At 41.4% G+C, this 20,925-nt stretch overlaps 3 protein-coding genes across 5 annotated transcripts; 2 read left to right on the top strand and 1 right to left on the bottom strand.

Moving 5' to 3' along the window:
• The first annotated feature begins 442 nt into the window (after positions 1–442).
• Positions 443–12,076, top strand: cebpz (CCAAT enhancer binding protein zeta). Its single transcript, XM_071468099.1, has 17 exons — positions 443–814; positions 1,793–3,285; positions 4,016–4,247; positions 5,061–5,232; positions 5,345–5,433; positions 6,144–6,197; positions 6,353–6,455; positions 6,584–6,643; positions 6,795–6,861; positions 7,347–7,453; positions 7,932–7,992; positions 8,658–8,866; positions 9,070–9,108; positions 9,241–9,336; positions 9,490–9,557; positions 9,830–9,911; positions 11,162–12,076. The coding sequence occupies exons 1-17, from the start codon at positions 608–610 to the stop codon at positions 11,323–11,325; spliced, it is 3,303 nt and encodes a 1,100-aa protein (XP_071324200.1). The 5' UTR covers positions 443–607; the 3' UTR covers positions 11,326–12,076.
• Positions 10,164–14,344, bottom strand: LOC139612490 (protein CEBPZOS-like). The gene is made up of 4 exons (XM_071468108.1): positions 14,192–14,344; positions 13,106–13,205; positions 12,004–12,048; positions 10,164–11,445 (listed from the first exon to the last, which is right to left on the bottom strand). The coding sequence occupies exons 2-4, from the start codon at positions 13,203–13,205 to the stop codon at positions 11,363–11,365; spliced, it is 228 nt and encodes a 75-aa protein (XP_071324209.1). The 5' UTR covers positions 14,192–14,344; the 3' UTR covers positions 10,164–11,362.
• Positions 14,345–14,774: 430 nt separating this feature from the next.
• On the top strand, positions 14,775–20,168 carry LOC139612489 (hepatocyte nuclear factor 3-beta-like). 3 transcript variants are annotated; one of them, XM_071468107.1, is made up of 3 exons: positions 14,775–14,952; positions 16,813–17,100; positions 18,634–20,168. In XM_071468107.1, exons 2-3 carry the CDS (start codon positions 17,029–17,031, stop codon positions 19,858–19,860), a joined length of 1,299 nt encoding a protein of 432 aa, XP_071324208.1. In that variant the 5' UTR covers positions 14,775–14,952; positions 16,813–17,028; the 3' UTR covers positions 19,861–20,168. The 3 variants fall into 3 exon arrangements, with proteins under 3 accessions (XP_071324208.1, XP_071324207.1, XP_071324206.1); XM_071468106.1 differs by having other exon boundaries at positions 15,903–17,100; XM_071468105.1 differs by having other exon boundaries at positions 14,839–17,100.
• Positions 20,169–20,925: the final 757 nt, after the last annotated feature.

Below are 20,925 nucleotides of genomic sequence, written 5' to 3'. Positions count from 1 at the left end.
ATGGGCTTTGAATTCTCCTCATGTTCTTTATCATCATCAGAAAATAATATTTCTGTTTTCCTGCACTGAGTACAGAATATAGCCCCCTACTTTATAGATTTAGCTACCCAGCAGTATATTAAGTACTTACAATGGAACTCATCTTCACCAGTTACAATACTGAATTAATGATTATAATACAGTGACACTGTATATAAATTAATTGGTCAGTCAAACATTGGTAAAATGTGCTTTTCTTAATTTTATTTTGAAAACAAATTTCCCTCGTTTCCTGTATCGATATGTCTTCTAACGGCTAATTTGACACTATTCGGCAACAACAAACTCTCTCATTGGGTGATCTTCGTGACGTAGTTCAAAGAAGAAATATGATTGGCTCTGAACTCTTGCTTCGTTTTTCTTTTTCGCCAACATAAACGTAAAAACTAAACACTAAACAAAACGCAGTTAATATTCTGCGTAAATTTTATGTCTGTGTATCTGTTTATCTGTCCATATCATTCTTTAAATAAAAAAATAACGTTCAGAAAATGACTAAAACGTTGCGGAAACGCTGACGTGACGTCGCTCTTTGCATCCGGGTCACGCTCCTCATGCTGAAGCGAGCATGGCAGCGAAAAACAAGCACCGTAAGAAATCCAAGCCGAAAAAAGTGACTTTTCAGCCTGAAGAAAATGACCTGGACGGAGAGAAGAGCTGCGGAGAGGAGGAAGAAGATTCAGCACCTGGCGGAGGGGAAGACAGAGCCAAGAAGCAGACGAAAGACGAAGAAGAGTTCAGTGTGGAGGAGGTTTTACGGCTCGGAGGAACACAGGTGAGCTCAAACCCGACCGCATTCAGAACTTCATAGGGTTTCTCCTGAATTAACCTGCATTTCTGTGAAGCTTAACACACATTCACACACTTACACATTTGTTTTCATTTCTTCAGTGCAGTGTTTTTGTGTTTTTGAGGCTGACAATTCAGATATTTTTAAAGTAATTTGTGCATAAACATGAGATAAAGAGTGTTTTTTGTAAATGAATTTAATTGGGATTATGTAACTAAGATTCCAGTTTGGAAGCTTTCGTCCCTAATAATGACAACATAACTAGGGCTACAGCTATCAAGTATTTTGACTGGTTTGGCTGCTAAGGATATTATCTGATTATACATATATAAAACACAGAAAGGCAGCATGCCTGTATATTTGAGAAGCTGTAACCAGAAAATATTTGGTGTTTTTTTTTTTTTTTTTTTTTTTGCATCATTAATGTTAATACAATGATTAAATCTTCAATGGACCCACTGAAGGAGACAACTCTGATTTGGCAACTTGCAGGAACTGATTTATGGGGAAAACTATGACTGAAGCTATTTTCATTAAGATTTAATTTGCACATTATTTACGATATAAAAGGTAGGTGCCAAGGTGATGTCTTTATTAACTTTGTGTCGACTGACCAAGGAATTAATAATTACAATTTTTATCAACAGAAACATTGACTAAAACGTTGTGACAAAAGGAAAAAAGCATGAAGGAAAAGAATCAGGAAAAGTTATGGTATTTAATAATTTCTCAGAACTGAAAAATGCTGTTTTTAATTCAAAAGAACAACGTGCTAAAGCAGAAAAAAGTGAAATATCAAACAGCTGAGTGATGAAGACCAGAAAGTGGAAAAGGTTTGTCTTCTGCACATAAAGTGACATCGTGTCGATCAGTCGATATAATAAAGCCGATACAACGATATTTAGTTTATGAATCCATCTAACCCTTTCTTATATTCTTCTCTCCTCTCTCCTCTGTGTGAAGGCCGACTTCGTCCTCCTCGCTGGCCTGGATGACTCCAACGAGCTCATCGATGGAGGAAAGAAAGGCGCCATAGACGATCTGGAGGAGGGCGAGCTGGAGAAATTCATCACCAAACTGGGCATCAAGGCGTTTGCGGGACAGCAGGTCATCGCAGACGATGCTGGAGAATCTGGTGAGAAGGAAAGTAAGAAGACCAAAGATAAGAAAGTGTCGGCAGAAGAACAAGCGTCCAGCGCTCAGAAGAAAGTAAGTAACGACCAGCAGGCAGAGAACAAACAGGCCAAGAAGAAAAAAGACGTTCCTGTAACCGCTGGGAAAAAGGCCAAGCAGAACCCGAGTGTGTTTGAGTTTCAGCAGAGGCAGGTGCTGCTGATCAAACCTGGGGGGAAATGGTTCGACCTGGAATACACAGCCGAGGGTTCGTCGACCCCGCAGGACCCCCAGCTGGTCTCCCAGTACAAGACGCTCGCCCAGCGGCTGTTTGAGGCCGAGGTGGAGCTCTACAAGAGCAAGAAGAACCTGCAGAAAGGAGCCAACTCCGGCTGGATGAAGACGGTCGTCTCCTCCGGCGTGCTGGCAGACAGGATGGCGGCCATGACGGTTCTAATCCAGGACGCTCCGGTGCACTCAGTGGAGCACGTGGAGCACCTGGTGTCTATGGTGAAGAAGAAGGGCAGCCGGCGGATGGGTCTTATGGCTCTGGACACGCTGCGAGAGCTTCTGCTGTCCGACCTACTCCCGGAAGACAGGAAGCTCCGCCCCTTCGCACAGCACCCCTTTGACCAGCTGGAGGAGAAGGCCAGCGGCAACCGTGACGCCCGCGACCGCCGCCTCCTCCTCTGGTACTTTGAGCACCAGCTGAAGCACCACATCGCTGAGTTTGTGGCAGCTCTGGACCTGGTGGCTCATGACACGGTGCCGGCAACCAAGGCGAAGGCGCTGGCCACCGCCCACGAGCTGCTGTGCAGCCGCCCGGAGCAGGAGAGGGCGCTGCTCATCCAGGTGGTCAACAAGCTGGGAGACCCAGAGTACAAGACGGCGGCTAAAGCCTCGTACCTGCTGGAGACGCTGCTGCACAAACACCCCAACATGAAGGCGGTGGTGTGCTGCGAGGTGGAGCGGCTCATGTTCAGGCCCAACATCAGCGCGAAGGCGCAGTACTACGCCGTCTGCTTCCTCAGCCAGGTGATGCTGAGCCACAGCGAGGCCGAGCTCGCAGCCAAACTCATCACCATCTACTTCTCCTTCTTCCGTGCCTGCGTCAAGAAGAAGGACATCGAGTCCAAGATGCTGAGCGCGCTGCTGTCGGGCGTAAACAGGGCGTATCCCTACGCCAGCGCCGGAGACGAGAAGGTGAAGGAGCAGCTGGACACGCTGTTCAAAGTGGTCCACCTGGTGAAGTTCAACACGGCCGTGCAGGCGCTCATGCTGCTGTTCCAGGTGATGGACTCCCAGCAGACCGTCTCTGACCGATACTACGTTGCTCTCTACAGGTAAAACCACCCTCACCTGTCGGGTTCCACCGTTCTGGATTTCACCAAATCAACTTTTCTGGTTCGGGTCACACTTTTAATGTCAGTGGTTTTTACCAGTCTCTGAATCCCTTTGAATATTATGTTGTCCACACAGGAAATGTTGAGTCCTGTAAAAAAACTCTTAATTTTTTGAACAGGTCATTTTACCTGGATTATAACAGATGTTTTTGCCGCAGGTTTCACCCCCTTCGCTGCATCTTTCACTGTTTTCAGATATTTGTTATTTCAGGATCTTGGGTTCAAAACAAAGCTGTGTTGTGCAGCAAAAAACGTTGCTCTGCATTGCTGGACTCTATATTTCTGCAATTTACTGTGAGATCCTCCCATTGTAAGATAGAATAGTTGCTGCTGTGATGACTTTGTAGAGCTGTGAAAATGTAAACTACTGTGCTGTGTTTTGGATTCTAATAAGCTTTTAAACACACGTGTCAGTTCCTCCAACTTCCAGGATTGTGTTTCATTGTCTGGTACATGAAACAACATGTTTAACTTCAGCCTCGGGCTCTGCATCGCTCTGACAAGGCTTCTGTCTATGAACCATCTTTGATTTAAAACCTGAAGCTGACCACGTGGTTATTATGGGGCTTGTTAGCAGCAGCTGCACAGCGTGCTTAAATGAAAGGAACTGGATATGAAGGTGATTTTAAACCAAAAATCGAAACCCGGCCTTTCTTCTTCTTCTCTGCAGGAAGTTGTTGGACCCCGGGCTGTCGTCGTCCTCCAGACAGAGCATGTTCCTCAACCTGCTCTACAAGTCGCTGAAGGCCGACATCATGCTGCGGCGGGTCAAAGCCTTCGTGAAGCGTCTGCTGCAGGTCAGCGCCGAGCAGAACGCCAGCTTCGCCTGTGGAGCGCTCTTCCTGGTGTCAGAGGTCATGAAGGCCAAGCCGGGCCTGAAGCTGCTGCTGCAGGACGACGGGGTGAGAAAGCTGCTCACATCAGCACCAATAAATCTATGAAGTCTCTGTTTCTGTTTTTTGTTTTTATTTAACTGAAAATAAAATTATTATCTTATTCTTTAAAATTCTTATATCCTGTTTATGTTTAAAAAAAAAAATGTCAAAAAATCTTTAAATAAAAGGGTAAAAATTAAATTTTAATTAATCACAACAAATTAGGGCTGCATCTTATAATTATTTATCAATTTATAATTATATATCAATTAATTTTTCTGATTATCCTCTTGATTCAACGATTAATTAAATTTTATAGAGCCAATCAGCAGTCCTAAACCCCAAAATATTCAGTTTACTCTCATTTCAGACAAAGAAAAGCATCAAATCCTCACTTTTTATATATATAAGCCTCTCTGCTTGGTTCTTTCTTATTATATTGTATGTTTTATATGTTAATTAAATGGTTGTACTTTCAAATTTGTTTAGTCAGTGTAATTTGGAAAATGTTTTTAAATGAGGGATATAGATAGAAAATCTAGATACTGGGAATAATTACAATATTTATAAAAATCTCAAAATTATGACATGATTCTTAGATTTTAACATAATTTTGACCAAAGCTGAATATTTTTGGTTCTGTAATTCCTAACATTTCATCAACTTTTTGTCTTGCTATAAATGGGCTCCCATAGATATAATATACAATATTAATTATATATATATATTTTTTTTACAACGTAGATGGTGAAACAAATGAACAGTCTCCTCATCCTCCCTGATTTTAACGTGTACAGTTACAGTTTGTTTTGAATGTTACTTCCTGTTGTGTGTGCTCAGGATGGAGAGGAGGAGGAGTTCAAAGACCTCGCTGAAGAGAAGGATGATGATGACGATGATGAAGAGGAGCGCTTTGTGGACGCTGACAAACTGGAGGAAGGAGCAAGTCCAGAGGGAGGGGCAGAGGTGGCCAAACCCACGGCATCATGGGTACATCACCAGAACCTGGAAGGTCTGTCTACATTTCAACAGTAGATACAAGAGAAACACTACGTAGCTGTTCCATGTTGTTGTTGTGGTTTAACACTGAGTTTTTTAATGTCTTTCCTCCCGTCTTATTCCAGGAGGGAAGAGCCTGCAGAGCTATGACCCGCTGCACAGAAACCCGCTATTCTGCGGCGCCGACCACTCCACTTTATGGGAGCTGCAGAGGGTGAGACACAAACTAACCACAATAAATACAAAGGTGTCGACTGTGAATAAAGCAGCCAATAAGCAACAAGACATTTCTGGACAGAAATGTTAAACAAGGTTTGAGGTACTTTACAAACTGTGTCTCCATTACATAGTTAGTCCACCAGAGGACACTGATTTGATTTGGTTGATTTTTACACTGTAAAATGTGTTGATGTTATATAGTTTTTTAAAAATAACTATTGTACGATATAACTGCTGAATATCAATATGTGTGTCAGCATAAAAAAATAATTATTAAAATCATTAAAAAAAAAAAAAAAAAAAAAAAAAATATATATATATATATATATATATAAAAAAGGTATTACAATTAATTTATTTGTATTCTCTTGTGTAAATATTGAATTTGAATGAAGGATTTATATGATTTTTCTTATTAATTGTATTTAAAATGACCTTTATTTAATTGATTAAGCTATATTAATGATAATAAGGTTTGAAGACAAAATGTTTGGATAAACAAAGACACTGAAAAGTTAAAAACTGTAAAATGATATTGTGGCCTCACATACAGATTATTAAATTATTGGGATGTTACTCACTAGAGTGGAAAATAGAGGCTGAAATTTTATTCAGTGATTATTAGTTGACTTAAACATGTCAGCAGGAAATAAACTAAAACCTGTTTAAAGTGTTTGTGTTAAATGTTTGTGTTTGTCTCCGCAGCTCGCTCTGCACTTCCACCCCTCAGTGTCGCTGTTTGCAAAAACAATCCTGCAGGTAAAACTAGATTCTTCTCATACTGAAAGTCCCACTGCTCTTTCTTTATGACTGGAGCATCAGTAACAGTCAGCTTTGTCTCGGGGTATCTGCTGATGCTGCAGGTTGTCGCTCATTTCCAGTGTAAACAGAAGAGTTCGTCTTTGTCTCCACAGGGAGACTTCATCCAGTACTCTGGAGACCCTCTGCAGGACTTCACCCTGATCCGCTTCCTGGATCGATTCGTCTTCAGAAACCCCAAACAGCTGAAGGGAAAACGTAATAAATGATTATTTTATAATTAATAATTTTAACATCTGGCACATCTAGAAAGCCCAGCATCAAGTACATGAAAAATCAAGGTTTGGAAAAATTTTAAATTGTGCTTTAATATTTTTATTTCTCAGAAAACACAGATGCTGCAGCGTTGAGGCCCAGACAGAGGTTACCTGTCGACTCTTTACCAGGTGAGTCCAAACAGGATTCTTCTTCTCTTGTTTTTGAAAGTTTGTATTGAAGAAACTGATTTGATTGTTGCCTGATTGGCACATTTCATCACTGCCACCACTTGTTTTATCCAGTGTCAGTGAAGTGAATGTTTTCTGTCTCTGTGCTCAGTGAACAGTGAGCAGTTTCTGTCTAAAGAAGAGAGTCAGATCCCTGTGGATGAAATCTTCTTCTATCGGTGAGTCAGGAACCTTTTTTTTTTTTTTTTTTTTTTTTTTTTTTTAAAGAGAGAGATAGTTGATCAAATGTAGCTTTTATTTGTCACAAGGTTGAATTGTTCAGTTAATTGCTGATAATTTGCTGCTAGTTTTACTTTTGTCGTACAGTTTTATTTGCTTTGTTTAATCATTCACAGGCCGTTTCTTAAATTTGTTTTTAGCCTTTTTTATTTTTGTTGCTGAAATAGATTTAAATTTCATCCCAGGTAATATTTTAAAAAGTCTCAAATTAAAAAAAAAAATTTCTATAGATACAGAATTACCATTAATCAATAAAAACTCTGCCTCATCAAACCTCCACAAATAAAACATAGGAGGGACATTTAGCATCAGACGCCCTGTCGTATATTTGCTCTGATTTTGGACAAAATGTGTCTCATATCACTTCTGTGTTGTCATTATTGTTGTTGTTGTATTTTGTATATATTTTCTTCTGTCTCAACAGCTTCTTCAAGAAACGTCAGCAGGAGAAGAAGGTTCATCGGCCACGAGGAGACGGCGATGATGAGAGCGTGGAGGACGTGGACGACGAGGAGTTTGAGAAAATACTCGGTGAGTCGACGCAGACGATTCAGCTGATCTCAGCCTGTAAGGTGTCTGCTGCTCAGTGAGACGTTCACGTGTCATAATGTAAAACAATCAGTTAGTAAAACATCAAACCAAAAGTTTTAATAAGTTGTCATAAAATTACTCAGTGAAAAAATATAAAAGAAGAATTTATAATAAAATCCATTTAAAATGTAAAAGAGTAAAATATGTATTTACAAGTCAAATAATTATAATTAATGACTTATAGAGCTGAAAATACTGAAACAGGACTTTAGACAGTTTTATTGACTAAAGCTTCATTTTCAGTTTGTGAATGAATGAAATCAGTTGTTACTTGTTTTTTTCTTGTAGTTTTATTATCCAGGTCTTTTCAGCTCTGTTCTGAACATTTTATATGAAAACTTTAATCCTGTGTGAGCAGATTTGAATATTTTGGCACTTCTGATTCTCCATAACTGGAAGTGACTTTGTTTCTGAGCAGATTCCTGTGAGGGAGACTCGTACTTCACAGACCTGGTGGATGATGATCTGGACTTTGCAGGGTGAGTTTTTCATGATTTATTATGTTTTAAACAAAAGGGTTTTGGTTCTGTGGAAATCTTTCATCTCTCACAAGATCGCTGTGATTTGTTTCTCTGATTTATATCACTGTGAGCAGAATATCTTTGGGTTTTGGTTGGACAACACAAGGCTTTTGAATATTTTCTAGACAACACAATTTAAAAGATTAAAGGTCCCATATTTTGGAAAGTGAGAGCCATAAAGCAGCAAACACCAAACACTCATTCTGTGCTGAGCTGGTTTGTCAGGAAGCCGGTGAATCGCTGTCCATCCCTCACAATCACAGTAACATTAGAGACCAGTAAAGTTTTTCTATGAAATATCACAACATTTTAGTCTGAATTTGATCGTCTGTTTCAGAACTGACTGACCATCATAATTTACATTTACCTCTGAGTTTCACCAAGCTACAGTTGCAGGCTACGATCCTACAGAGGTTGGACTTGGGTCACTGACATCCTGTTTGTTGTGGAGCTCAGGAGAGAAGCCTGAGAGAGGAGATGTTTAACTATATTGAGCTAAAGTTGGTTTTGTTTCCCCCCAGTGGTGAAAAAAGTTGTGGTGTTTTCTGGTGAGTGATTTTTAATTTCGTTCTTCATCTGTTGTGACTCGTCTCCCTCCTCGCTTTCTCCTCGATGTTTCTCAGCAACGTGAAGCAGAAAAAAGGGAGGAAAGACGCCGAGGACTCGGACGACTCGGACGACTCGGACATGGACAACCTGGACGATGAGGAGGTGTCTCTGGGCAGCATGGACGAGGAAGACTTCGGAGATGAGCTGGAGGAGGAAGGAGGGATGTTCATGGATCCTGACGGAGGTGGAGAGGAATATGATGATGATGATGATGATGAGGAAGGTAACTGAACAAATAAAATAATCATATTTTCTCTTGAGGTTTTGTGGTTCATGTGCTCATCAGATAGAAAATTATACATATTTTATATAAAACTGAAAAGGAGCTGATTTACATTATGTTTCTGTTGATGTTCATTAGTGGACACAGTCTGACCTGGATACTACAATAAATCTCTCCTTTATTTCAATTCTTTGCTTTCTCAGTTCCAGAGCTGGAGGATGATGATGATGCAGCTTTTGATGGTGAGTCCCATAAGCTCCTTCTCACACATGCACCTGTATGTTAATGTGATGATGTTTGACATGTTGGTCTAACGTCTGAATCTTACCTGGCAACACGTCCTCTAACACTGACACACGTCTTGTCCTCTGCAGATTCAGACGACGAGCTGGAGGCTCCTGACATCACCCCTCGCACCAAGAAGGCGAAGAGGAAATCCTCAGAGGAGCTCGACTTCTCAGGATCTTTAGGTCAGAGTTCAATCAACAAGCAGTTTAACATCATCTCCTGGTTTTATTTTTAACTGAGTTTTGTTTTGTTTTTTTTTTGTCTGTGTTAACGAAGCTTTACGCTCCAGAATCAGTCAAACTGTAGTTTATCAACCCTTTTTTTTCTTCTCACAGGTTCTAAACCAGGGAAGAAGAGGAAGAGAGGAAAGAAAGATGCAGCCATGTTTGCTTCTGCTGAAGAGGTGAGAGTCCTGTGAACTGTTCATTTGATGAAGAGATTCAAGTTCAGCTTCAACTCTACACTGAGTCTGTAAAAACATCTGAATGGTAAAATTAAAAACACTGATTCACTTTATAACATTAGCAAAACCTCAAGAAAATAGAACCAGTTAATTTGGAACCAGTTAATCAATGGTTTGTATTGTTTCAGCTCTTTTTACACTGATACACGTATTGAAACTTGTGTCATCGTCAGCTGTGTTTCTGTAGTTAAATGTGGTGTGTTGTTTTCCAGTTCGGCTCCCTGCTGGATGAGAACGCCGGCTCCAAGTTTGACAATGTTGGACTCAACGCCATGGCCAACACCGACAAAGCAGGTGAGTCACCTGAGTGACAGTCTGATCAGAAAGCTGCCGGCCACACACACAGCAGCAGAGCGAGCATTTCCACTATTTAGAAACAAAGCAGCTGATTTATTTCCACTGTTTAGAGGTGAATTTGCTCAGGTTACATCCATATTTCTGCAGCCTCAGTCAATTTAAAACGGTGTAGGTTTGTCTGATATAAACATAGAACTCATTAAAGTTCAAGTTAGAAGAACACATGGTGAGAAACAAACAGAGGATTGCTTCAGTTTGCTGGACACCAGCTGAGTTTAATAACTTCTCCACAGAGACAAAATCACTTACATCCAGTCAAGAGTCAAACAAATACAAGAGATGAACATCTTCCTTAATGTGGCAAAACCACATGAAATGACCAACGTTCAGTTTAATGAGCTGCCCTGTTATAGATTACTGACTAATCGTTGCAGATGTACTCAGGTCAACACTGACTGAAGAAATCCTCCTAATTCAATTCCTCCAGAACAGATGGGAAACAAAATATTACACAGTTAATGAGGCTTCAGCAGCCTGAGTTTTATTGTTGTGTATTTTCCATTTTTTAGTGGGAAATTCCCTGAGAACCTGTTTTCTCTATGAAGCCTCTTAAATACACCTGCAATAAATGGTTTATAACAGATTATAATGTAGTTAAAAGCAGAAATAATGACATTTATAAGTGTTTTGTTAATGTGTAGCATCTGTTATCACAGCTGCATTTTACTATATTATCATTTATTTTCTGTTTATGCAGCAGCCTCCATTTGTTGGTGTCCACAGGAGGGTTATAGTTGTTAATAATACATTAATAAACTCTGCTTACCACTACATTCAGTATGTTAAACCATTTATTACATGTTTACTTTAGGGCTGTAACTGATGATCATTTTTCCAATTAATTATTTCACTATTCTTGCCTGAAAAACTATTATTAAAATAATGGACTATTTTCCTTTGGTACAACTGCTCGATTAATCAACTGATCATTACACTACACAGAGTTACAAAGCCTGTAACTCTGTGATTCAGACGGCTGAAGCCTCATTAACGTCACACAAACTGAAGCAGCAGTTTATCCAGTCTTCTCTCGTCCCTCATCACTTACATCACAGTGGTGTTAGAAAAGGATTCAGGGCCAGACTGAACAGGAGAAACAACAAACATGTGACATCTGTTCGTACTGTAATCAAAGCAGAGGCAGCGATGTAGACGTCCTCTCTAACACTTCATGTTGATCCCTGCAGGTCTGAAGCAGCTGAAGTGGGAGGCCCAACGTGACGACTGGATCCACGGCCGCGACGCCAAGACGCTGCGCAGGAAGAAGGCCACGTTCAACAAGAGGAAGCCGACATTCGGCCGAGCCAGGACAGGAAGCAGGACGTTCGGGAACAAGAAGAGGAAGAAGTAGCCTCTTGTTCATGTGGACTTTTCACTGCAGGACCCCTTCAGTCTCGTTTGGCCGACCAGGCTTCGTGGTCTCTCTCTCGGATGCCATGCACCCCCGCCCACTCGTTGGACTGGTAGTAAACTGGGAGGAAACACAAGAGCAGACACTGGGTTTCAGATCCAGTCTGTCTTCACAGTGTGAAGAGGAGCCGCGGTTAGTTTCTTAAAAAATTAAAGACTTTGTGAGACTATATGAGACATAAGGTTGTCCTGGTTACGTATTTCTCTCTGCAGATGACAATGTAAACATTTCCAGTTTAATAACAATCCAAGATTTTCTTCTATCCATTGTAACTGTTATATGAAGAGATGTCAGCTAAAATTAAACTTATTGTTTCCTGATGCTGATCAAGTCTGTTTACAGTTGTAATGTTTGCAAACAACAGATAAATCACTTTTTTGTTCTCCATCAATATAAACTAACAAAAATACAGATGGTCCCTTTCATCACAAACTGATTCTGGCTTCTACAGTGGTTCTAACAACAGTCTGAAATTAACTCCATCTACTGCAATCTGACTACATTTAGCACAGCTGGGCTGCCCTTCAAAATAAGTCTTTCAAAATAAGTTTTTTTTAATACTGAAATTGTCACAGTTCAACCAAAACACAGAACTCAGAAATCATGTGATCCTCTTACCCTCTAGAATTGATGGAAACCTCCTGTTCATGGTGCTCCTGAAGTCTGTAGGAAATAAAGATTTGTTTAAACAGTCACTTGGCTGACCAAGGTCTCAGGTCCAATTCAAACAATTGCTGCATTTCAAACATAAGTCAACACAAACACTGAAATTACCTGTAATGTAAATGTAAATTCAGTAAAAGAACATTTCCACAGAACTGATTCCAGTCATACAAAAAGAGTCCAGACCAACCCCAGCGTGACCGATACATCAGCAGATTTATGCCAAATACAGATAAATCTGCACTGACTCATATATACAGAATTTTGATACAGCTGAATTTATAGTAAAACTGTTCTAGTTGAGATGGTTTTCTGTTTCTATTGTCAGACAACGGAACATGTAGGAAATAATAACTGAAACGCAGCCCATGAACACATCATCCACAAACCGACGTCTTCATTTTAAAACACATCTCTCTTGCTGCGTTTCCAAGCCCCGAGAACAGAGGGTTTGAAACGCTGCTGCCTCGTTTTATTTTGAAAACTCCGGGTCTGGACGGAGATCGTGTTCATTTTAAAACATTTTAAAAAGAAAAAAATGCGGATGTAGAGAGACAGAAGCCGTGTGGTCAGTGCAGAGAGGTGCGTTTACGACTCTTCTGCAAAAAGGTTTGCCCAAAAGTCACTAATTTGTCTCCAGGTGCTTTTTTGAAAAAGGAAACGTCGCTAAAGGGGCTTGAAGAGTCAGTCAATCTTAAAATGGAAACACAGCTTAAATGTCCCCTGGTGAGTTTGTAAGAGCAACGGCCGATGAGGAAACACTCAGCTTCATCGCTCAGTCAGTGAGAGATATTCAGGTTTCCAGGCCTGGACCTGCTGTTGCTGTCCAGCCAATAAAAACTGTTCTTTCTGTTAGTGAACAGTGCTGAGTATGACGTGAATGATGGAAATAAAACTGGAAACAGACATTATCCTGAGATTATCAAGACAACGTGGAGAACAAGGTTCTCCTATAATGAGTCTGTTCTCCTAGAATGAGTTTCAAACAAAGGCCTGGTTCTCTGTCATTTACAGAACCTGAGAGTGTCTGACGCTGGCTATTCTCTGGGTTTAATACCTTGACTGTTGTTCATCATGTGAAAGAGGCCGTACGCCCCGAAGACGCCCAGCAGCTCCACAATGACCACTCCCTTCATCAGTCTCTTGGCCGGAGGCATCTGAAAGCAGAGATCCACACATACAAACAACTTTATTTAGACTAACAAGGATGAAAAGTGTGTTCTCTGTGACCTGTGGTGCATTTACAGACTTTCTTCCTGCCAGGCAGTTGCTGGTTTTGTTTCAGTCATTATGAAACTCATCTTGTAGAGACAAAGATAATCTGCTTGTATTTTTTCCTAAAAACTGTGTTATCAGTCTAAACTCACCTGCATCAACACAACAATAACACAACTTTTAAAGCAAAGCAAGCAGAAATGATGCAGACTGTGACGGATCATCTGGGTCAAGTTTCTAACTCTTACTGGAAACTGGGTTCCAACATGTGAAAGCACCAGTGTGGTCTTTAAATTTATGGAGTCAGTCAAATCAAATCATTCCCCCGCACAGGGCTCTGTCCATGCAAACAGTTTTAGTTTTATTTGTTCAGGTTTTGAGAAAACATGCAATTTAGTTTGTGGTGCTCAAAGCTTTGGAAGAAAATATATTTTTAAAAAATCAAAACAGCTCTGCATATATTTCATAATTACTGTTATTAATCGGTCCTAACATTAAAGCTGCAGTTTGAGTGTGTTCTGATCGACACTAACAGCTTAAACAATCAACTGAAGTTAACTTGAATTCTCACACCGCGGTGCTTCTGCCTCATTTTAACATCATATTATCATATAATGTAATTTACTCGATTGTAATTCATACCACGTTGTATATTACGACTGTTAATGGACTGAATCTGACTCGCTGGTCCTGACACTGCTCTAACCTTTTCATGTAAAACACCTTTGTTTTTTAAGTTTAACCAGAAAGTTTACTGTTGTTCTCATGAACCGACATCACCGACGTGTCTTTCACCAGGAGGAGGCGAGAGACATCTGAATAAAAGAAAATATCCATTTACTCCATGTTCATCAGATTTTTAGCGTCTGTGAAGAAACATCAGCTACATGACGTTAGAAACCTGGACGTCCTCCGGCATTAAACTCACCTTCAGGTCGGAGGCAGAGTTGACCACTGTGTGACTCTTAAAACAACTTTAAATAGTAAAGGAGCAGACAACAACGCTCCTCTGCCCTTGTGCGGGACAACCAAGCTAACGGCTAACAGGAGCTAACGGCTAACAGGAGCTAACGGCTAACACGCAAGTACGGAAACTCGGTCGGTACAAATCATCCGGCAACGAATTGACTTTTTCAATATAGGTCTCATCCAAATAAAGGGAATTTTAACATAGAGTTCACACAACAACAACAACAACAACTACTAAAACAACTACTACAACTTCTGCTACTACTACTAATAAGAAGAAGACGAAGAAGAAGTGCGTTGAAAAATCTGCTATTAACAGGGGAATTGTGACTTGAAACAACGAATGAATACATAGTCTGTGTAATAATAGATCTTCACCAGTTGCCCTGTTGCTTTTACTGCTTTGATTTATTTCTTATTTAATGTCAGTGAAGAAGTGATATGTCGGGGTTTATTTGGCTGCAGTGGCACAGGCCCCCCGGCAGGGGTCAGTGTGGCGGCCTCTGCCGACAATGTGCAACAAAACAAGTCTTCAGGCTTCAGGTGAGAGGGAGGTTCAGGTGAAAGGTGAAGGGTCATCAGAGAAACGCTGGTCAGTGCATTAAAACCTTAAAAATGTGACTGACAAGTGTGAAGAAAATAAACTGAAGAGCAAACCACGTCTGTTGAGATTCCTGAGAGAAGCCACAGATTTGTATGATGTGGAAGCGTAATGGCCAGGTGAGTGGGCAGAGACGCCTGAGTCACAAACAGCAGCAGGCTGATTCCTGCACTCCTGATAAACAACAGAGTAAAGACCTGTTCTTATCAGTTTTTATTACTGTTGGTTTATTGTAATTTGACGCCTTTTCTGTTTTCCTTGTGTGTAATCCCACTGTTGTTTTGTATCAGGATGTAATGTTTACTTGTGTGGATCTCAGCAGCCAAGCAGCTGCTCCCGTGCTCTCGGTCAATCAAATCTAAATCAATAAATGAAACAAATAATGAGTCATCTGATTAGAAGATGAAGATTTATTTACAATGAAGAAGACTGATCACAGGACTGTTGAATCAAACGGCATCAGGCTCTTCTCCTGCAGCCTTCCTATCACGTCCACTTTATTCAGCCTTTACAGGTTAAACCAACACTGAAGTTTAAAGACTAAACTGGAATGTTTTTGAACAGACTTCACATGACTCTCGACGTTAATGTTCATTTATAAATTGTCATGAACAAAGAAAGAGGAGCATCGTGGTCAGTGTTGAGCACCTCTCCCTCATTTCAACAACATTACTCATAATATTAATAATAACAGTAAAAATCGTTATTGTTTGACCAGATTAATGCAGTCCAGGGCCTCACCATTACACACACTGAGGTCATAGCTTCAATATCTTCCTGCAGGACTTGGCTATAACTGCTGTGTGTGGTTTTTTTTTATTGCATGACTCAAGTAGACTTTTGTAGCTGTAGCTTTAGAGAATTCTTCAGCCTTCTTCCTCCAGCCTGACAGCCTCAGTGTCCTGCGTGGCTGCTGAGCTACACTGGACCACAGAGGAGGAAAACATTTCAGGTTGTTTGACGTCCACAAAGGGAGGAGAAGGCATGTGTGTGCAGAGAGCATGGTGGTCCAACTTCTCTTGTCTCCTCACCTCAGCTGTGTGTACCGTCTGTCCTGTCGTCCTTTCAGATTCACCCCCAGGTAAATACACACTGTCAGACCACAAACAGGAGGCGGAGGAGGAGGAGGAGGAGGAGGAAGATCCCAGACAGTCTCCACTCTGCTTGTGACCCCTGTAAAAACAGAACATGAAGAATACATTAAATTAAATCACCTTCAAACTGTAGGACTGCTGCCATCACACAGGGTGAAACGCAGATCTCAGACATGTTGGATTAGGGAGTCATTTCAGGGAAAAGCGAGAGATGAGGCAGGAAGATAAAGATAAAGGGACAATTACTGAATTGTGTGAAATGACCAAAAGCTCCAAAACAGCTAATACATGGACCTTGGGCTGAGAATGTTTTCTATTGTCAAGGTCACAGACAAACTTTACATTTATAATCCTCGAGATTTTCACCCAAAATCCAAATCTAGCATCTGAAGGAGGCCACACACACTGATTTAATATTTAACAATGTGTATGTGTACATTAACTTACCTTTTCTCTGATGTAAGTTACAATGGGAGCCTCTTCACTGTGGGTCATTTTCACTGCTGGGGGGGGTCGGCTGTGATTCTGGTCATTTATGGGTCTTTCTGTTATTTTTGTCCTTGTATAAAAATAAATATCCTAAATAAATAAATTATTATTATTATTATTAATAATAATAATATAACAATGTGTTGTAATTTATTATCATATCAAAATATTTTACAAATGCAGTGGAGTAAAGTAAAGTAGCATCAAATGAAAAACAAAACAACAACAAAAAAAACTAGTAAAGCACCTTAAGTAGTAAAAGTACCTATAATATATGTGAGGCACAGTACTTGAGGTAGAAGTACTCGGTTACTCTCCCCCTCAGTACTTTTTGAAGTTATCTTCTCTTAGACAGATATCACCATCATCTTGTGCTGTTTTATGCTCATTATTCAGATGAGGACGTGAGCTGGGGAGGGGCGGGGCGAGGCAGCTGATTGGCTGCTGGCTCCGCGGCAGGTTCCCGGACTCGGTCAGTGAGCAGAGACCGAGTCCCGGTCACAGTCGCTGCCCAGGGGTGAGGCAGCAGCCCCGGCCCTGAACCGCAGGACTCACCGGAGCGGGACCGGAGGATTCCAGCTGTTGGACGGAATCTGCGCCGGAGCGGACACGATGCTGAGCGCCTTGAAAATGGAGGGACACGACCACCCGGACTGGAGCGGCGGCTTCTACGGAGAGACCGAGGTTTGTGCGCTTCACTGCGGGGTTCAGTAGAAACCACACGTCGGTCCTGACCGGAGAGTTTTAACTCTGATGAAATCCTGGTCAGACCCCCCCCCCCCCCCGCTCTGTGTTGAAATTAACGCTTAGATTTCTGTTAAATATCATTTTCGATGGAGCAGAAACAAAAATGGTCAGAGATAATATGTCCGGACATGAATCCAATCTTATTGCAAGGAAAACACATTTTCAATTCAAAAAAAAAAAAAAAAAATCTCAAGATAGCTTAAGTATTGTCATTTCTAAAGTGGAAATCATGTCAAAAATTACTGAAAATATATTTGCAATACATACATACCCACATACACAATAAGTAACCTGAGACTTGTTCTGGAAGCTTCATGTCTGTTTAAAAATAAAAAAATAAAAAAGAAATCATGCAGGTCAGGACAGTGCCACATAAAGCAGCTGTAAAAGAAAATCTAAAATCCGTTTCACAGTTAGAGGAGTCATCACACATCCTCCAGTATTTATCCTTTTATCATAAGAGAAAAGACTGATCAAGTTCAATGTTAAGCACCTTTCCTCGTTAATAATAATAATAATAATAATAATAACGTCATTTGACATCATGTTAATAAAAAGAAGAAAGGAAATCAAGGAATGGTGAAATATGGAGTAAATTTATGTTTGAAAGAAAAAACAGTCATTTAACTAATCCCTGTACATAGATCACTTATGTTTGTGCTGGTGTTTGGATTGAAAATATAAAATAACAGTTGTGGACAAATTAATTGTAATGTGGGTTAATGAATTGCAAATGAGGTGCATTGTAGATCATCAGAAAACTCATCTACAACTATTGGGATAATTGAATCATTTAATTTTCTAGCTACCAAATTTTACCTAGTTCCAGCTTTAAAAACAGAGGATTTGTGCTTTTCTGAGTTTTAAGTTTTAATCCCACAAAGTCACATAGCACCTCAAATATCTGAGGTATCCTGAGATTTCAGGATATTCATTTATCTACTTATTTATTTAGTAGCTATTCAATTTTCCTGTGGCCTATAAAAAAGTTGAAAGATGATGAATACAATAAAATAAAAAGGGAATTTTAATATTTAAAGGTGCAACATTTCACAGCCAAACACACATTTACATCAGAGCTGAAAAGATTAATGAGTAGTTTAATGGCAGGAAATGAATCAGACATCACACACTTTTTAGTTTTTAGTTAATTGAATAATCAAGAAAATAATCAACAAATTTGTTGATGGTGTAAAAAATGGTTGCAAACGCAAAAATACCATTTTAAAGAGAGAACAACAACAGTAATGAATAAAAATAAGCAGACAGTTGTTATGAGGCCAGTTTGTTTGTCGGACTTTATGTTTTTATGTTTAAAGTGTCATTTATGTGATTTGTGATCTTGTTTTTTTTCTTTAAATAAAATGAAGCTTATTATAAAGTCAGAGTTCATCGGCAGTGATTTCTATATTAACATCTGTGTTAATTAACTGTTAATAACTTGGTAGTAACCGGGTCTCTGTGTTTCAGTGCTACACGGCAGCGGGAAGCATGAACTCCGGTCTGTCCATGAGCTCCATGAGCGGCTACATGACCGGCACCGGCCACATGGCGCCGGTCGGGGTCAGCCACTCCTCGGCGCCCGGCGGGATGTCGCAGAACCCCGGGGCCGCGGCGCAGGCCGGAGCCGGGATGCCGCCGGGCCTGGGCGCCGCGCTGCCGCCGAGCATGAGCCCCATCAGCCCGCCGCCGTACGGGGCCATGCCGGTGATGAGCCCGGTGTACGGCCAGGCCTGCAGCATCAGACCCAGGGAGCCCAAACCGTACCGGCGGAGCTACACGCACGCCAAGCCGCCGTACTCGTACATCTCCCTGATCACCATGGCCATCCAGCAGTCCGGCGGCAAGATGCTGACGCTGAACGAGATCTACCAGTGGATCATGGATCTGTTCCCGTTCTACCGGCAGAACCAGCAGCGCTGGCAGAACTCCATCCGACACTCGCTGTCCTTCAACGACTGCTTCATCAAGGTGCCGCGCTCCCCGGAGCGGCCGGGGAAAGGCTCCTTCTGGGCCCTGCACCCGGACTCGGGCAACATGTTTGAGAACGGCTGCTACCTGCGGCGGCAGAAGCGCTTCAAGTGCGCGAAACAGCCCGGAGCAGGTGACACGGAGGCGGGGGGGAAGCCTGGGTCGGAGGGCGGCTCGGTCACCAGCACCAGCTCGGGTCCGGACTCCCCGCACTCCCCCCCCTCCCCCCCTCCGTCCTCAGAGGTAAAGGGGGCCGGGGTGGAGCTCAAACCGCCCCGGGAGGAACTGCTGCCCTCCCCGCTCACTCACAGCCAGCACCTGTTCTCCCATCATCCTCATCATCCTCATCCTCATCCTCATCCTCATCCTCATCATCCTCATCCTCATCCTCATCCTCATCCTCATCATCCTCATCCTCATCATCCTCATCCTCATCCTCATCATCCTCATCCTCACCCACTGCTGCTGCACGACGCTGCCCACCTGAAACCAGACCACTACCCCCACCCCCACCCCCACTGCTCCTTCAACCACCCGTTCTCCATCAACAACCTCATGTCCGAGCCTCAGCACCACAAACTGGAGCCGGTGGTGCAGTACGGAGGCTACGGCTGTCCGGTGTCCGCCGGGGGGCTGGTGGCGGCCAAAACCGGCCTGGATCCCGCTCACACCGACACCAACTACTACCACGGCGTGCACCCCAGGCCCATCATGAACTCCACATAAGAGAAACGGGACTTTTTGGAATAAAATCACTTCGACTTGGCTTGAAAATGCGATAAAAGAACAGTTTTCCCACAATCCATCAGTCACCTGTGTGTTTACCTGTGCATCAGATAAAAATCTTTATATGGAAACACATCGTGTTTTTTGGTTTTATTTAATTTGTCCCACTTCTCCACAAAGGTTGATTTAGTTTGGACTCCGTTTTAAAAAAAGTGGGGTTTTTTTTTCAGTTTTCAGCAGCAAGGTAGTTTTGACAATAACAGTTTTTAAATGCATAACTTTTATTTTGAAAAAAAAAAACTAATAAAGTAACAAAATAAGACACCACATTTATGTTTGGATGCCACAGTACAATGAGGAAAGCACTGATTGGACAGAAGGAAACAAAATTAAGAAACACTGAAGGAAAAATAGAAGTAATAGTTGAAAACCAGTCTGTGGGTCTATCTCTGGGTCTAGGTTGAGATCCAGTCTTTCTTTAAAGGGCAACATTAGCACTAAATGGTTTCATTATCAGCAGCAGAGACTGAGCACAGTGTCAGCAGATTAACAACAAGAGCTACAGACAGTGAAAGGTCTTAAATCACATTAACACCAGACCAGTGATCTTCAGCAGCTGATAACAGTCGACAGGTCGAGCCGTCACTCGGGAGGCAGCTGGGACGATTCTGGTCTCAGAGGCAGTTAAACATTTATTTTACTATGTTCACCATCTCAGTTAGCATGCTAACATTAGCTTCAACTACAGCTGATGAGAATGACTGGAGTTTTGCAAGTAACTGGTCATAAAGCGTTGGATAAATTAAAATTTTGACCTTCAGAGATTCATCAAAGTCATTATGATTCATCATCTGGGAACCATGAAAGTCTGAACAAAATATGTCTCAATCCATTTAGTAGATGTTTCAAAATTTCACAGAATAAATGACGAGATTAAGATCAGATTACTGATGCTGCTGCAGCAACAATCAGGAACTCATCAGGATTCATCCTCTGTGGACCATGAATGTCTGAACCAAATTTCAGTCTGACACTGACACAGCCATCTATAGACCACAATATGAT

The sequence above is a fragment of the Trachinotus anak genome, unplaced genomic scaffold, assembly GCF_046630095.1.
Source record: "Trachinotus anak isolate AG129_WGS33_773 ecotype Australia unplaced genomic scaffold, CSIRO_AGI_Tana_v1 ptg000031l, whole genome shotgun sequence".
Classification (NCBI taxonomy): Eukaryota; Metazoa; Chordata; class Actinopteri; order Carangiformes; family Carangidae; genus Trachinotus; species Trachinotus anak.
The sequence above is the reverse complement of the archived record's forward strand: the minus strand, read 5'-3'. Positions and strand labels throughout refer to the sequence as shown.

Bases quoted from the DNA above. Each gene is read 5' to 3' on its own strand.
- cebpz (XM_071468099.1), top strand. From the start codon at position 608: ATGGCAGCGAAAAACAAGCACCGTAAGAAATCCAAGCCGAAAAAAGTG. The intron at 6,862-7,346 runs GTGAGTCAGGAA...CTGTCTCAACAG, and splicing joins GATGAAATCTTCTTCTATCG to CTTCTTCAAGAAACGTCAGC. The intron at 9,109-9,240 runs GTGAGTCCCATA...TGTCCTCTGCAG, and splicing joins TGATGATGCAGCTTTTGATG to ATTCAGACGACGAGCTGGAG.
- LOC139612490 (XM_071468108.1), bottom strand. From the start codon at position 13,205: ATGCCTCCGGCCAAGAGACTGATGAAGGGAGTGGTCATTGTGGAGCTG. The intron at 12,049-13,105 runs GTATTAAACCCA...TATTTCCTACAG, and splicing joins CATGATGAACAACAGTCAAG to ACTTCAGGAGCACCATGAAC. The intron at 11,446-12,003 runs GTAAGAGGATCA...GTTTCCTCCCAG, and splicing joins GTTTCCATCAATTCTAGAGG to TTTACTACCAGTCCAACGAG.
- LOC139612489 (XM_071468107.1), top strand. From the start codon at position 17,029: ATGCTGAGCGCCTTGAAAATGGAGGGACACGACCACCCGGACTGGAGC. The intron at 17,101-18,633 runs GTTTGTGCGCTT...TCTGTGTTTCAG, and splicing joins GCTTCTACGGAGAGACCGAG to TGCTACACGGCAGCGGGAAG.